Source organism: Oryctolagus cuniculus, chromosome 11 (genome assembly GCF_964237555.1).
Source record: "Oryctolagus cuniculus chromosome 11, mOryCun1.1, whole genome shotgun sequence".
NCBI lineage: Eukaryota > Metazoa > Chordata > Mammalia > Lagomorpha > Leporidae > Oryctolagus > Oryctolagus cuniculus.
In genome coordinates, this window is record NC_091442.1 from 55,591,990 (window position 1) to 55,607,414 (window position 15,425).

Below are 15,425 nucleotides of genomic sequence, written 5' to 3' on the forward strand. Positions count from 1 at the left end.
TGCCTTCCACCGCCAGAGCTGAGCCAGGCTGAAACCAGGAGTCTGAAACTCCATCCGGGTCTCCCACATAGGTGCAGGGGCCCGAGCATGGGAGCCACCATTGCTGGCTTCCAGGGTACCAAGAACCGGAAGCTGGATTGGAGAGGGAGCAGGCCCTCCTAGCCTGCACACGGGCATCCCAGGCTGTGCCCAACGCCCTCTCCCTCTCCACCTCTTCTGCGGACTGTCACCCAGACTTCATGCTTTGTCAGCTTGGTAAGGTTCTGGAGGAACCACACAGACTTACATATGAGTTGAACCCGGACAGAGGGCCTGCTGTGGAGCCATTGGCTCAGTTTGTGGGGCTTCAAAGGAAGGCTCTGGAACCACGCCCCTTCAAAGGAAGGCTCTGGGCCATTTGCTCCTCTGCTTTCCCGGAACTCTTAAGTTAGATCACTCGACACTCCCTCAAGCTGTCTAGCTAACCCATCCTTAGTCACTCATGAACTGTGCCCTTGATCTTCCATGGGGAAGAGCTCACAAATCAGGAGAGGATCTGCCCCACCTGCCCTCCGCCCCTAGGATCCTTTGAACAGGAAGAACTTGCTCTGGGTTTGGGCCGTTGATTGCAAGGAAGGCTAGGTGGGGGGTGGGGGGGTGGGGGGTGGTATTTACATCCTCAGGAGCCCGCCGCACCTCTGGCAGGCTCAGCCGGCTGCCTGCTCTTGGCACACCAAGTGTGCAAACATATTAAACAGCTGCTTAACGCCTCTGAGACCCTTCAGTGCCCAGTGTTGTCTTCTCTTGGGGCCAGTTCCTCTTGGCTCACGTCCACGGTCACCCGGACTTGTTTGCCCCAAATGCACATTTGGCTGCAGCAACCCAGGATCCCAGGGGAGCTGGACAGGGCTGGAAAGGGCTCCCAGACCCCTGCCACATCTCCCCCTAGATAATTGGCCAAGGTATCACTGAGACCCTGTGGTCTCGGCAGAATCGGGGCTCACGTGTCAATTCCTGGCCTGTTAGCCCCTAAGAGTGAACCTTGCTGCTCCTGGGGAGTTGCTTATGCGAGATGCAAAGCCGCCCACGCAGAGCTCGCCCTCAAGGGTCAGAGGCTGGGAGGAGGGGGCAGATGGCTGGGGGGGTGGGCTGGGACCAGGCCTGCGGGGGTCGCTCTGCAAACCCCAAGCAGTGCGGTAGCCAGGAGTGCTCAGAGGAAGGCCAGGTTGCAATCTCCCTGGACCTGAAGTGAGACTTCTCTGGGACACGGGGGCCTTAACCAGTTAAGCGCTGGTGGAGAATGGCCGAGCAGCCTCGGCTGGGTGTCCCCTTGTGGGAGGACCAGCGTTGGGGGCAGAGGGGCTTCACAGGACCGAAAAGGGGGCAGGGAGAGGAGCTGTTAGGTCGTGACTTGAGCCGGGCGGGAGGGGGCGAGAGCAGTGAGTTTGGAAGGTTCTGGATGCTGGGAGTGCCGGGGGTGTCAGGATGGGGAGAAAGAGGTCGTGGGGGTGCTAGGGCCGTGTGGATGAGGAGGATCAGGTGCCATCGGGCTGTGGGAGGGGACAGGAAGACGCAGAGCCACTGGGGGCAGGAAGGGGGTGGAGACACAGCTTTGCAAGGCAGCAGCATTTATTGAAACACAGTATCGACTGAGACAACCCGGAAGGCAAGGCACACCACAGACAGTCACACCAAGAGAGGGACCCAGGCCCTCCTTCTCTATCCCACCACTCCAGACTGGGGGGCAGGTGGGAGCCCCCGCGGAGGCTTTGAAATGTATAAAGGGGCTCTGACAGGAAGACCAGCCCAGAGGCACCTGCCAGGCAGTGGAGACCAAAGGACGCCCCCCTGGGAAAAGGGGCCTGTGTGCTGGGAGGACCCTGGGGTGGGGGGAGCCTGGACTGGACCCTGTTCACCCGGGAGCCGGCCAGAGGCACAAGCGAGCGCCGAGCATCGGCCGCAGGGGCTGCTGGGAGGGCCCCTGCTCTGTCCGGGTCTCAGGCTGAACAGTTAGGGTCACGGCTTGCCCTGGGAAACTTGTACGTTGCCTGGCCTCTCTGGCCATGGGTACATCGGAGCCAAGTTGCAGTTAAGCGAGGGAGTGACTCTAAACTGAAGGCAAGAGGAGAACGAGGAGACAGCCCCCCAAGATGAGGAGGCGGAGGAGAGCGGCCCCGGGGTCTTTCCCTCTGCAGGAACTCTGGAAGGTTCTGGAAGCAAGCACACGTTTCCCATTCACACACCAGTCCGTGCTGGGGCGGACGCGCGGACGGGCCAGGCTCGCGGGGGCAGGCACTAGGCGAAGCGCACGGACCGGCTGCTCCCGCAGCTGAAGCTGGTGGAGCGGGGCTGGCAGGGGCCGCAGGAGTCCGGTGCCATCACCGTGATGCTGCCGCCCGTGGCTGAGGGGCCGGAGGCAATCTGGCGCCCCGGGGTGGTGCTGTAGGTGAGGCCCCCGCAGCTGACACCGCCGCGGGAGCTGCTGACACCTGTGGGCAGAGGAGACACGGGTGCAGGAGGTGAGGGGCTGGCTGAGACCCCAGCCACCCCGGGGACAGGCCCCAAAGGCCAAGGCCTTGGGGGAGCCGCTGCTGCCGCCTCCTCCGGGAGTCCAGGGGTGGACAACCAGGCACTGCTGCTCCTAGCCTCCCAGCCCACCTTGGAGACTGGGACAAGATGGTAGTGAGGAACCCCATACCCAGAGGGGACAAAGCCACCCACTCCACTTCCCAGCAGGCAACTCGCTATCGCCACTGGAGACGGGGGTCCAGCCCAGCCTTCCCCCCTCCCAGAGAGAGGCCCTGGGAAGGCCGAGGCCCCTCCTAGTTTAGGAACATTGGAGGTTCATGGGTTTGCCCTCCAGCCGGGCCATCTCCCCGGGGTGCTGCCCGGTGGGTACTTACACACATTCACGGAGCCCACGCCCTCGCACAGCCTGTGGGCAAAAACACGCTGTTAGTTTTGGAGCTGGATTCCTGGAGATGAGCCGTGGGATGGGGCCAGGGAAGGTCTTCCCATGTCCAGGGTGTACCCCCTGAGAGGCAGGAAGGAAGCCCCCACCCCAAATCTGCAGGCACTTTGGAAAACAAGCCTTGACTTTCAGCCCTGGGGCGGTTGGTGGTCATGGATTCCATGCGCTCCTGCGGGAGGCGAGCTCAGAGAGAGGGAGATGGAGCCGACCGACCACACCAGCACCTGGGAAAGCACTGCTCGCATGTGGAAGGTGGCGTCCCCCTGCGCCGGGGTGGAGGCCGAGAGCTGCAGCATCCCAAGGAAGCTACTCCACAAGAGTGCATGTTCCCGTCACACGGCCTGGGCACAGGTCCAGGACCCTCTGCTTGGTACTGTGCAGCCGTGAGAAAGCCGCCGAACTCTGAGCCCATTTCTTTCCCTTTGGGTGAGAAAAGTGAGGCCCGTCCACTCCACTGCGACCATTCTACTGAGCACAGGCCTCGGACATGGTGAGCAGGGGGCAGATTGCTACTATTACTACTTCCCAGGGTGGCAGCTCAAGGAGACTCACTCCCAGGGGACCGGTGCCTCCCCTTTCCTCGCCCCACCTGTGTTCCTCGCCCTCCAGCAGGCGGCGGTAGGTGGCGATCTCGATATCCAGGCCCAGCTTGGAGTTCATCACCTCCTGGTACTCCTTGAGCAGGCATGCCATGTCCTGCTTGGCCTTCTGCAGGGCGGCCTCCAGCTCAGCCAGCTTGCAGCGGGCGTCGCTCAGGGCTGCCTCGCCCTGCTGCTCCGCTTCGGCCACGGCCGCCTCCAGCTTGGCGCGCTGGGGAGGTTGGAGATGGGGGACGTGAGGACAAGGGCAGGAGGAAGAAGCAGGAGCACAGGAGTGGGAGCTTTGCGTGGTTCAGCCAAGCTGGTGGAGCAAAGGCGGGCAGTGGGGGGGCGTGGGCGGGGGAGGAGAGTCCTGGGGAGAAGGCGGGCCCCCGCTGGGTACCTGAGTCCTCCCTGACCGTACCTGGCACTTGGCGTTCTCCACCTCGGCCGTCAGCCTCTGGATCACACGGTTCAGCTCGTTGATCTCCTCCTTGGTGCGGCGCAGGGTCTCCCCGTGCCGGATCACCGTGGCCTTCATCTCCTCGCACTGGGGTGAGGGGAGCACAGGTGCCCCTGAGGCTCAGCACCCACGAGCCCTCCCTCAGGTCACCACCACCAGGATGGCGCGGGTTGAACAGTGCTCAGCCTGTGCACCCACACGGGGCGGCCTGTTCTCACCACCCTCAGGGGTCCGCACCACAGCCTTCTCCAGGGGACGCCCTGTGACCCTTCCACTTGGTGCCCGGGGTCGCTCACCTTGCTGCGGTACCAGGACTCGGCCTCAGCCCGGCTGCGGCTGGCAACATCGTCATACTGGGCCTTGATCTCAGCCACAACGCAGTCCATGTTCAGGTCCCGGCTGTTGTCCATCTTGACAATGACTGAGGTGTCGGAGATGTGGGCTTGGAGCACGCGGATCTCCTGTGGGACCAACAGCCGCTGTGTTTGCATCTAGTGCCTGGCTCGGGGTAGGGGGGAGGTGCATGCCCCCTGCCTCTACTCCTTTCATTCACACACAGTCACTGGATCAGCCACAAAGCTGCAAGGGGCCTTCAAGGTCATCAGAGGATAGCCTTGGACTTGACAATGGGAACATGGAAAAATGCCTGACCCCAAGGTGCCCAGCAGAGGGGCTGCTTTGAGTGGCAGGGAGAATATGTGTCCACTAGTAAAGACCCCTCCCCCCGTGGAAGCCCACCGCTGAGACCCCCAGCCCCACTGTCGTGTGTGTCTACAGACCAGCACTTACACAGATCAGGGCACAGGCATGACCCTCCCTGCACAGGTGCTCACACAGAGTCCCATGCGCACACACACGCCACCACCCCCACTCAGGCGTGTGTTGGCTGGGCATACGCAACCCACACAACATGCATGTGCGTGTTCTTTTCACTTCTTTCCCACGCTGGTGAACAGGTGCACGCACCTGCACCTGTATCCCTCCCCCTGCCTCCCCACCCCACCCCGGGTCTCCACACCTGCCCTGCACCTGCCCCGCTCCTGCCCCTCACCTCCTCATAGAGGCGCTTCAGGAAACTCGACTCCTCCACCAGGGCTTCCACGTTGGCCTCCAGGTCCGACTTCCGCAGGTAGGCACAGTCCACATCCTAGCAGGGGAACAGGCAGGGAGGGGCTGTGTATGTGGGTGGAGGCCAGAGGAGGGGGCCTCTGGTAGGTGTGGAGACCGTGGCACCCCTCCTCCGCCCCCCAGCCCCGGAGGCAGCCCCCTCACCTTCTTTAGAACCACAAACTCATTCTCTGCCGTGGCTCTCAGAGCCACCTCCTCTTCATACCTGGGTGTGGGAGAGAAAGGGCCGGAGCTGAGGGGTTGGGGCTTGAACACCGGCCCAGCTCCTGGGTGAGTTCTCGCAGGGCTCATGAGGGCCCGCTCCTGCAGCTGCATCTTGTCCTGTGGCCTCATTCATGCTGGTCCCACCTGGCCCACCAGCGCCCCAGCCCATCCTGCTCTCGGATGAGATCAGGGCACACAAGAGCTCTTAGGTCGTCTGTGCCTCCTATGTCCAGACAGAGCAGGTGCTACCTGCAGGGCGGGGCTCAGAGCCTGCACCACACAGGGAAGCTGGAGAGGGCAGGGTCTGTGGACAGCTGCCGGCCTCCCTGGGTTTCCTTTCCTGACCCCTGGAACGCCAGAGCCCCCACGGGGTGGAGGTGGAGCAAGGAATTGGCAAAAACCAAGCCTCCCACCCCACCCCCTAGGCACCTGCCCGTGGTCCCAAGCTCCTCTGTGGAAGGGCACTGAACAAGGGCCGTGGGTGGAAGCCTCAGCTCTCCCCAGGGCTCCCCGGGATCCGGCCACACTCACTTCTTCTTGTAGCCCTCCAGCACCTCCTGCACGTGGTTGAGCTCGGAGGCCAGCCGCCCGCTGTCGGCCTCCACGCACTCGGCCTCCCGCCGCAGCGTCTCGATGTAGCCACTGAACAGCGGCTCCAGGTTGCTCTCGCAGCAGCGCTGGTTCTGGTAGAACTGCCACTTGGTCTCCAGCAACTTGTTCTGCTGCTCCAGGAAGCGCACCTGCCGTCCGGGGTGGAGGAAAGAGACTCAGGGTTGGGGAGGGAGTGGGGGGAGCCTGGCAGGTGCCCCCAGAGCCCTCTCTGCCCTCAGAGACAGGGGGTACACGTCTGGAGCTCTGTCTCCCCGTCCTCCTCCTCCGCCCCACAGCACCCCCCCAGAAGGCAGTCGTGGGGGGTGGGTGACAGAGAACATCCGGGTCCTGCCACTTTCCGTGGGTGGGTTGTTTAACCCCTTGTTGCCCACTGTTCTCTAAAGTGGAGATAATAGTACCCAGCTTAGAGTTATGATGGCACCGGAGCCCGTTAAGATATGCAAAGGGCTTAGAACTGTTCCTGGCATGGGCTGAGGGCCCAGGCAATTGACCTATTAACATAATTACCAGCTGCCCTTCATTAATTCATTTCTGCAGCAGACACGCCGACTGTTTACCGGGTCTACGGGTCTGTGCTGATACACGCTCACCGCTCGCACGACCTGTCTCTGTCTCTGTCTCTGTCTCTGTCTCTCTGTCTATCCACATCCATCACTTCCACCCCATCCTCCACTTTCCCTGTGTCCCACAGGGGGGATGATGTGGGCGGAGTCTGGATTCCACTTCTTGCAGGTCCCCTTCCCCCACCATCGCCTGCCCACCCTGCGCATGTGAGCTGCTCATTTAAACTCTCCACCCCAGCTCGTCGTTTGGAGAGTGGGGATAGAACACCTGCCCCATGGTGTCATGTTGAGGATCGCTAAGGAGAAAGAGATCAGAGCAAGGTCCCGCCCCTCCCCACCCCAGATCCTCCCAGCCTGCAGAGAAGCCCACCAAGTTGGTTAACTGTTGTCACCTCGCCCTCACCACGCTGGCTGATCTGTCCCTGGGGGCGGGGAGATCTCACACTACTGACAGGTGCAGCAGGGACCTGAGGAGGCAGCGCGGCTCATGTGCTGCCCTGGCCATGAGGCCCATGGTTCTCCCCCTCCCCATTGTCACCCTCTGTGCCAGCAGCCGGCGGCCTGGTCCAGTGTCTCAGGGACAGCCGGGGGGTCTTGGCTCCTCACCGCTCCTGAAGACCACAGACTCAATTTCCCAGCCACCCCTGGGCCTCAATCTGGAATTCTCCACGCAGAACTGTCCTTGTGCGTTTCTTTCCCTCTGCGGGTCCCCAAACCCGAGGGCGGGCGGGGCCGGGGGTCTCCTCTGCCCCACCGACCTTGTCGATGAAGGCGGCGAACTTGCTGTTGAGACACTTGATCTGCTCCTTCTCCTCGTGCTTCACGCACTGCGCGTTGGGGTCGATCTCCAGGTTGAGGGGCGTCAGGAGGCTCTCGTTGACCGACACGGTGGTGATGCAGGGGGCGCTGGGCCCGCACACGCCGCCCGAGCGGTAGCCGAAGCTGCGCCCGCAGGAGCCGGCACGGAAGCCCCCGACGGCCATGCGGGGCCCGCCGGAGCCCAGGTTACCCAGGCTGCGGCTGCTGAAGCCGGTGAGCCCTCGGTAGCAGGACACCCCCCGGTAGGGGGCGGCGCTGATGCAACAGCGGTTGCCGGTTTTGGGGGCCACGGCGGAGCAGGAGCTGAAGTTCCTGGTGACCCCGCATCCTGAGCTGATCCTGTAGGAGCGGCACGACATGGCGGGGGGACTCTCTGCGTGGAGGCTGTTGAGTGTGAGCTTGGGATCCTTGCTCCTCCGTTCCTGCCTGCTCCTTTTATTGGTGGGGAGAGCTGGGGTTGGCGGCATAAAAGGAGTGAAAAGCCATTTTATGTTGTTTATTGGCTTGGGGAGTTTGCCAGCAACTCCCCAAAGACTCCTCTTAAAGGTGAACTCAGCGGCGGCTCCGGCTCCGAGCGGTGCCGGGGATGTTAATAGGGGAGCGGTGTTTGCACTTTCATCTTCAAAGCTCGTTTACATACATTCAGTAATTAATCACCTCACAGTCTCTCTGGGAGACGGCCCCAGCCCACACTTGGAGACGAACTTGAACTCCACAACAGTTCGGGGTCTCGGAGTGGGGTGGGGTGGGGTGTCCCAGGGTGGATGAGAGCCGGGGACCTCATGGCTGCCACCTGCCTGGCTTTGTGCAGGATACGGTGCTTTAGGTGTGGTGGATCAGAAGAGGCCACGGCATGGCCTGGCAGGTGGCTCAGGACCACAAGGGTCCTCCCGGCCACAGCCCCTACAGATCAAAGATGCTGTCTTGGAACCTTCTAGATTCCAGCCCAGAAGGCTGTGTGGCCAAGTGTCTGTATCTCACCCAGCCAAAGTGCAACGCACTCAACTCTCAGTGGCCACACAAATGACCACTTGTGGGTCACAGGGAGGCCTCTCTTTAGCCACTTTCTTCCATGTGGCCACCAGGATGGGTGAACCTAGGTTCGGGACAGCTGGCCGCTGTGACCTGGCCCTGGCCTTTGGGCCTCCACCTCCGTCTTCCCCTGAGCACTGGCTCCGGGAGCCTCTGCCATCTGACCTTGCTTCCGTGGGTGGCCTTGGGCCACTTACTAGGGTAATGATCCTCCCCCCCCTTTTTTTTGTCCTGTTTTCTGAGCACAAACCTAGGTGAGCTAGACCCCAGGTGTCAGGGATTTAGGGAAGAACCATTGAGCATCCTCAGGGGGGCCTCCTCCTCCTCCTCCAGGAAGCCCTCCGGAACCCAGTTGCTGCCACGGAGCCGCTACCCTAAGCATGAGGCCTCGCTGGAACACCCCGTGTTCTGTCGGGGGGTCCTCACCTGGCTGGTACCTCCACCGCCCGCCCCTGTTGTTGAAAGTGGACAAGGAAGAGAGACCAGGCACAGCCGGCGGCGGAAGAGGAGCCTCCGCTGCTGGTCCTGAGAGAGCTTCGGATCCGGGCTCCGCGGGGAAGCCGCTGGGTACAGCAGCCCCCGCCCCCGGCCTCCGGGAAGTCCCCGACCTCTCAGACTTTCCATGTCCTTGACCTTGAGGTGGTTTAGAATGAGCGTCGGGGACCGTGGGGAGGAAAGGGCCCCGCAGCCCGAGTTGCTCCTAGTTCTCCCACGCCCCTCACTTCCGTTGCAACTTTAAGACCTCCTGGCCCTTTCAAGGCTGCGTTTCATGTCTTCTTTAACCTGATTTCACTTGCGTAAAATCTCTGGGTGGAGTCTGGGGGTGGAGAGAGAGAGGCTCAGGGTGCAACACGGTCGGGGGTGGGGGTGGGGGTGGGGGGATGCGCCAGGCTCCTCCCTCTGCCGGGACCCAGAGGGGTGGCGGCTGGGGCTGCGGACAGTGAGTTCCTGACCTGCCTAGCCGGGGTGGGGTGCGCTGGAATGTGGGAGCTGGAAGATGGGGCCCCTCTGCTCAGCTGCCCTCCACCCCCCTCTGACAGCTCTGCTCCCTCCAGGTTGTTGGAGAGGATGGAACCTGATCCATTTCTGTCTCTGCTGGGGGGCGGGGGGGCATGGAAACTTTGCCTTGCCCTGAACACACATTCTCTCTCTCTCTCTCTCTCTCTCTCTCTCTCTCTCTCTCTCTCTCTCTCTTTCTCTCTCTTCTCCCCATGCCCAAGCCTTCTCCCTGGAATGTCCCTGAACAAATGGCTGCCTCTTCCAGGAAGCCTTCCTGGGACTGGGGAGAGGGAGGCTGTGAATTCTCCTCCTTGCTGTCTCATAAAAAGCCCTCTGGGGCCCGAGGGGAAATCCAGTCACCCCCATCCACGCCCTCCTGTCCTGGGTGCTCCTATGCATCACCCCGCTTTGGTCCCGGCCCCTCCTGCCCCCATCTTTTTGAAGCCCCCACCCCCCCAGTATCAGGAATGTCCAACCCAGAGTCCATGACCTTCCCATGATTTGAAGAGGCCACCTCTTCCGAGAAGCCCTCGGGAGCTCATTGGGTGAGAGGGGTTCTTTACCTGACCCAGGAGGCCCAGGCAACCCCTAGGACCTGCCCTGAGTCTGCTCCGCACCCAGGCACATTTCCTGGGCTCTGCCCTCAGCCCTACCTGCATGGCACAGCCTCTCCTTTCCTTTACCTGAGCTGGGCTTGCTCTCTTCCCCACACCGGAGGCTCACTACCTCCCTTCCCTTCTGCTCCTTCTGCTGGGCATAAAACCCCCCTGCTTCCAGGAAGCCTTCCTGGGTTTGTCAGAGAACACTGACACCTTCGCTGGCCCTGCCCTGTTGGCTCATCCAGTTCCCTGCTTGTCTCTGCCTGGGCTCCCATGGGCCATCTCGTTACCCTTCCTGGCAGGCTGGTTCTCCTGGGTCAACCCTGATGAGCTGCCCAGGGACAGGGCCTGCCTCCCGGCTGGTGGAGGTTGAACCCCATCCTTCAGCTCTACCAGCCACACTGAACATTTTGCACCCAAACTATGCCCCCTGCTGGGTCTGCACCCTCCCTACCCCCGTTGTGGGAGACTTGCAGTCTCGAAGCCCCTTCTTTGGCTTTGCCAAGACGTGGGCGTGATCTGGAGATGCAGTGCAGGTGGAGTGAGGGTGGGAGCTGCTGGGTGAGCCAACCTTCCCTTCCCCAGGGTGTGGTAGGGTGTGGCAGGGTGTGTCTCCTCGCTCTCCTCCTGGGCCTCTCCTGGGCAGCTTCCCTGGAAGGGAGCCTGGTGCCCACCCTGCGGCTGCTGGGGGCCAGAGCAGAGGTCCCGCGGGGCACAGCCATGTCTTCATTCCCATATTTAGTTCCAGGACTGAGAAGATTGCCAGGCTGGGGCTGGTGTGTGGTGCAGCGGTTAAAGCCGCCGCCTGCAGTGCTGGCATCCCATATGGGCGCCAGTTGGAGTCCCAGCTGCCCCACTTCCGATCCAGCTCTCTGCTATGGCCTGGGATAGCAGTAGAAGATGGCCCAAGTGCTTGGGCCACTGCACCCGCGTGGGAGACCTGGAAGAAGCTCCTGGCTCCTGGCTTTGTCCTGGCCTAGCCCTGCAGCCACTTGGGGGAGTGAACCAGCAGATAGAAGACCTCTCTCTCAAGTAAATAAATCATAAAAGAAAGCAAAGGCTCTCATGCCAGTGCCCCTGCTCATGCCTGGCCCACTCAGGAGAAGCCGCTGGCAACACAAGGTTGGGCCTCGTCCCTCCTCTGCTCAGAGCGCCCCCCAGGGACCACCGTTCGTTCACCCAGAGTCCTAGCTGGCGAGGCCCCGCGTGCCCTGTGTCAGTGTCGCCTCTCTCCCCTTGTCTCCTTCCTCCTCGTCTCTGTTCCCAGCCCCTGAGCAGGCCCCCTGCTGCTCCTGGGGCACACAAGGCACGCGTCTGCCTCAGGGCCTTGACACCTTCCATCTCTCCTGCTCCCCGCCTCTTCCCTCCGCCACACGGCTTGCTGCAGCGTTTGCTCAAACACCCCCTCCCTAAGTCTTCTTTCTAGAACCGCAGCCTGCCCCCCCAAGGCTTTCTGCTTTATTCCACGGCACCTGATACCCACTGGCAACCCTAGAATTGACTCTTTCTGTCCATCGATTATGGGCTTTCTCTCCCCAGCCCCTAAGAGCACTTGCTGGGAGCAGGAACGGTGTGGGTACTGTCCACTGAAGCGTCCATGCACGGTGAAGGGTGTGTCTGAGGTTGGGGCTAAGATGCCCTGGGGCCCCGACTAGCACCCCCAGCTTGGAAATCACAGGATTCAGAACCCCTCGCAGGTCTTTCCTGCCTTAGGCTGCATTTTCTATTTGTCCTGGTAGCCTCTCGTCTTTCCCCTTGCTGTATCATAGAGTCAGTGCTGCCTGCAGCCGGCGCTGAACTTAGCGACCAGCAGAGGGCAGCAACCCCCCGCAGCTGTCTTGGCAGAGGCGCGGCCTGCCCGACAGGCAGGTCTCCAGTGTCTGGGTGGCGGCGGGAAATGGCCAGGAGGCGGCAGAGAAAAGGGCCAGGTCTCTCCCTCATCCACCTGTGCACGGGGCTGGGGGGGTGGGGTGGGGTGGGGTGGGGTCTACATGCTGACCACAAGATCTTCTGAGAATAGCGAAAAGGCAAACAGCACCACCACTGCTCCTTATTATGCACCCACTGTGTGCCAGGCTGCATGCTAAGTACTTATGCACCTAGTATGTTCAGGCTGCATGCTAAGCACTTATTGTGCACCTACTGTGTGCCATCTCCACAACTCTTGGAGACAGGCCATGATTTTCCGTTTCACCAATGAGGCAGGAGGCTTTATTGTGAATGACAGGCGAGCGCGCATGGTGGCGACACGCGGGGGCTCAGGAGTCCAGGCCTCTGCTTCCACACTCAGTTCAGTTCTCATCTGTCAAATGGAAACTAACAACAGCACGCCTCCCCCAGGGGTCTTGGGAGAATAACATGAGCTAAGATACGAAAAGCCCTGGGGTACGCCGAGTCTCGCTGCCACATAGCTCGTGAGTGAACTTGAGATTGAACTTGGATCTGCCCATACCACAGTCTTTCCACACATCTGCCTGGCACACAGTAGGAGCACAGGAAGTGCTTAACACACAGCCTGGCACACAGTAGGTGCATAATAACTAGTTGCTATTTTCTTTGAGGTGAAGTCGTAGAGTGAAGTGTTTTACTTTTTCGGGTGGCCTTGCAAATTATACCTTAACATTGTTTTGGATTTCCAGCCGTGCGTGGGAAGTACACAGACGCGCTCACGATCTCTGCCTACCGACTTTGCATCCGCATCCTTGCTTAGTTCACGAACTCTCCCTAGGGTAGCTTTGGAAACAAAAAAGATCTCAGGGTTTGTTACGTAGAAAATTATGGCTTCTGAAAACAGGAACGGGTCTGTGTCATCCTTTCCAACCTGTGCACTTTTTTTTTTTAAGATTTATTTATTTATTTGAAATAGTTACACACAGAGAGAAGGAGATGCAGAGAGAGAGAGAGAAAGAGAGAGAGGTCTTCCATCCACTGGTTCACTCCCTACTTGGTCGCAACAGCTGGAGCTGCGCCGATCCGAAGCCAAGAGCCAGGAGCTTCTTCCAAGTCTCCCATGTGGGTGCAGGGACCCAAGGACTTGGGCCATCTTCCACTGCTTTCCCAGGCCACAGCAGAGAGCTGGATCAGAAGTGGAGCAGCCAGGAACTGAACCAGCGCCCACATGGGATGCCGGCACTGCAGGCGGCGGCTGTACCCACTATGCCACAGCGGAGTCCCCCCACGCACTTTCATGTCTTCCTCTTGGCTCCCCCACCGGCCTGTACAACGTTGGCCACGGGGAGCATGCGTGAGCAGGCATCCTTATCCGGTTCTCCGAGTTGGAGACAAAGCACTCTTTGTAGATGCCAGTAACCAAGTGATGGAAACGCCCTTCTGTTCCTGGTTAGCTGAGAGCTTTTGTTTTTGACTCAGGAATAGATGTTAACTTTCCACACATCTGTTAGGTTAATCTTGTTGTTTTTCTTGTCATCAAGAATTACATGAGCAGATTCTTGCAAGTTGAACCAGGGGCCAGCACTATGGGGTAGTGGATAAAGCCTCTGCCTGCAGTGCCGGCATCCCATATGGGCGCTGGTCATGTCCCAACTGCTCCACTTCTGATCCAGCTGTCTGCTATGGCCTGGGAAAGCAGTAGAAGATGGCCCAAGTGCTTGGGTCCCTGCACCCACGTGGGAGACCTGGAAGAAGCTCCTGGCTTCTGGCTTTGGATCGGCCCAGCTCTGACCACTGCAGCTCTTTGGGGAGTGAACATGCAGGTGGAAGACACCTCTCTCTCTCTCTGTCTCTCCCTCTCTTTGTAACTCTACCTCTCAAATAAACACAATCTTAAAAAAAAAAAGTTGAACCAGCCTTTCATTTCTAGGGTAACTGCTACTTGGTTATGATACAGAGAGTCTCTTGCTGTATTGAATTTACCAATACTTTGTGGAGAATTTTATGCATATGTAAAAATACAGAGAAACTGATTTCCAGATTTCTTCTACTGTCGGTGGCTGATTCTGACTTGGGAGATGTCCCCGCCTCTTAGATGCTTGGGAGGAATCTGGGCTGAATCCTTTCTCGAATCCTTGGCAGACGCCCCTCTCTTCCTCTGAAGTTCTCATTGTTAAGAGGTTGAAACTACATCGTCCACTCCCGAGACCACTGACTGGGGGGGGGGCAGTCTTGGTGGCGGTGGTCCGCCGACACTTGGAAAGAGCAAGCATTTCCCCATTTTGGGTAAGTAGGTTCTGGAAATGTTGATTCCGCCAGGTCGGCTGATAACGACACGAGTCATCGAGGGCAGGACGGGAGGCCTGAAGCTGGCCCCTGTTGCCGGGTGCATGCGCAGGCTCACAGATCCTGGGCCTCACCTGGGTACAGGAGGCCTGATCCTCGCTGTGTGTGGATGACTTTGTCCATTATCAGTAATAATTTATGAGGTTTCCTGCGGCTCTATCATTTTTCATTGGTTTCTTTTTGGTCCTTTGTTTTGTTTTTCTAACACCCCCTCTTACTATCTCTGGGTTATTTGTGAATTTTTTTTCTTTTTCTGTTTTTAATAATTTTGGGACATTCCACATGGAATGCCAGAGCCAGCTTGGATTTGCATATTTATTTATTTATTTATTCATTTTAATTATTTGCAAGATAGAGTTACAGACAGAGAAGGAGAGACAGAGAGAGAGAGAGAGATCTTCCATCCACTGGTTCACTCCCCAAATGGCCACAACAGCTGGGGCTGGGCCAGGCTGAAGCCAGGAGCCAGGAGCTTCTTCCAGGTCTCCCATGTGGGTGCAGGGGCCCAGGGACTTGGGCCATTCTCCATTGCTTTCCTGGGTGCATAAGCAGGGACTTGGATGGAAAGCAGAGCAGCCAGGACTCAAACTGGTACTCCCAAGTGAGAATCTCTCCCATGTATTCATTTCAGATGTGTTTGCCTTTATTGTATAGGACATGGTTACCCCAGTGCTTTGAAGTCCTCGCACGGCCGCTCCAGCCTCTGCTGATTTCCTCTTCCCTGGGACTACTGGTCACCTGTCACTGTCATTTCTGACTGGAGCCTGGATGTGTGGCCATGCTGTGGGCTGGGCTCGGGTCCTTGCTTTGTTAGGTTTTTAGAGGGAATCAGCCTGGCCCAGGCCCCACTGCTGTTTCAGCTTCTCCCTTGGAAGGCAGTGAGTGGGAGGCACGCAGGGGGAAAGAGGCAGCCAGCTGGGTTATGCTCAAGCTGATGGAGCTGCCGCCGGTGGATTCAGCGTGGGGATGCGAGAGAGAGAGAGAGAGGCGTCCAAGACCACTCCACAGTTTCTGGGCTTCAGCGTGGAATTGCCAAGGACGTGGAGGGAGCAGCCTGGAGAGGAAGCCGAGGGGTGGTTTGCAGACGTGGGTTTAGTCTGAGACGCACGTTTGGCCACACCATGGGGAAGCAAACCTGTATGTCCCAGCCTGTGGGCGGGAGATAGAACCTCCGGAGCCCTTGGCATGTACGTGGACAGTATCTGGACCCACAGAGCTGACCGGGTGAGATCCTCTGTGTTG

At 59.4% G+C, this 15,425-nt stretch overlaps 1 protein-coding gene across 1 annotated transcript; it reads right to left on the reverse strand.

The window, feature by feature from the left end:
- Positions 1-2,131: 2,131 nt before the first annotated feature.
- On the reverse strand, positions 2,132-7,756 carry LOC138843004 (keratin, type II cuticular Hb5). The gene is made up of 9 exons (XM_002710996.5): positions 7,257-7,756; positions 5,855-6,063; positions 5,264-5,324; positions 5,043-5,138; positions 4,288-4,452; positions 3,953-4,078; positions 3,540-3,760; positions 2,883-2,914; positions 2,132-2,468 (listed from the first exon to the last, which is right to left on the reverse strand). Exons 1-9 carry the CDS (start codon positions 7,674-7,676, stop codon positions 2,275-2,277), a joined length of 1,524 nt encoding a protein of 507 aa, XP_002711042.1. The 5' UTR covers positions 7,677-7,756; the 3' UTR covers positions 2,132-2,274.
- Positions 7,757-15,425: the final 7,669 nt, after the last annotated feature.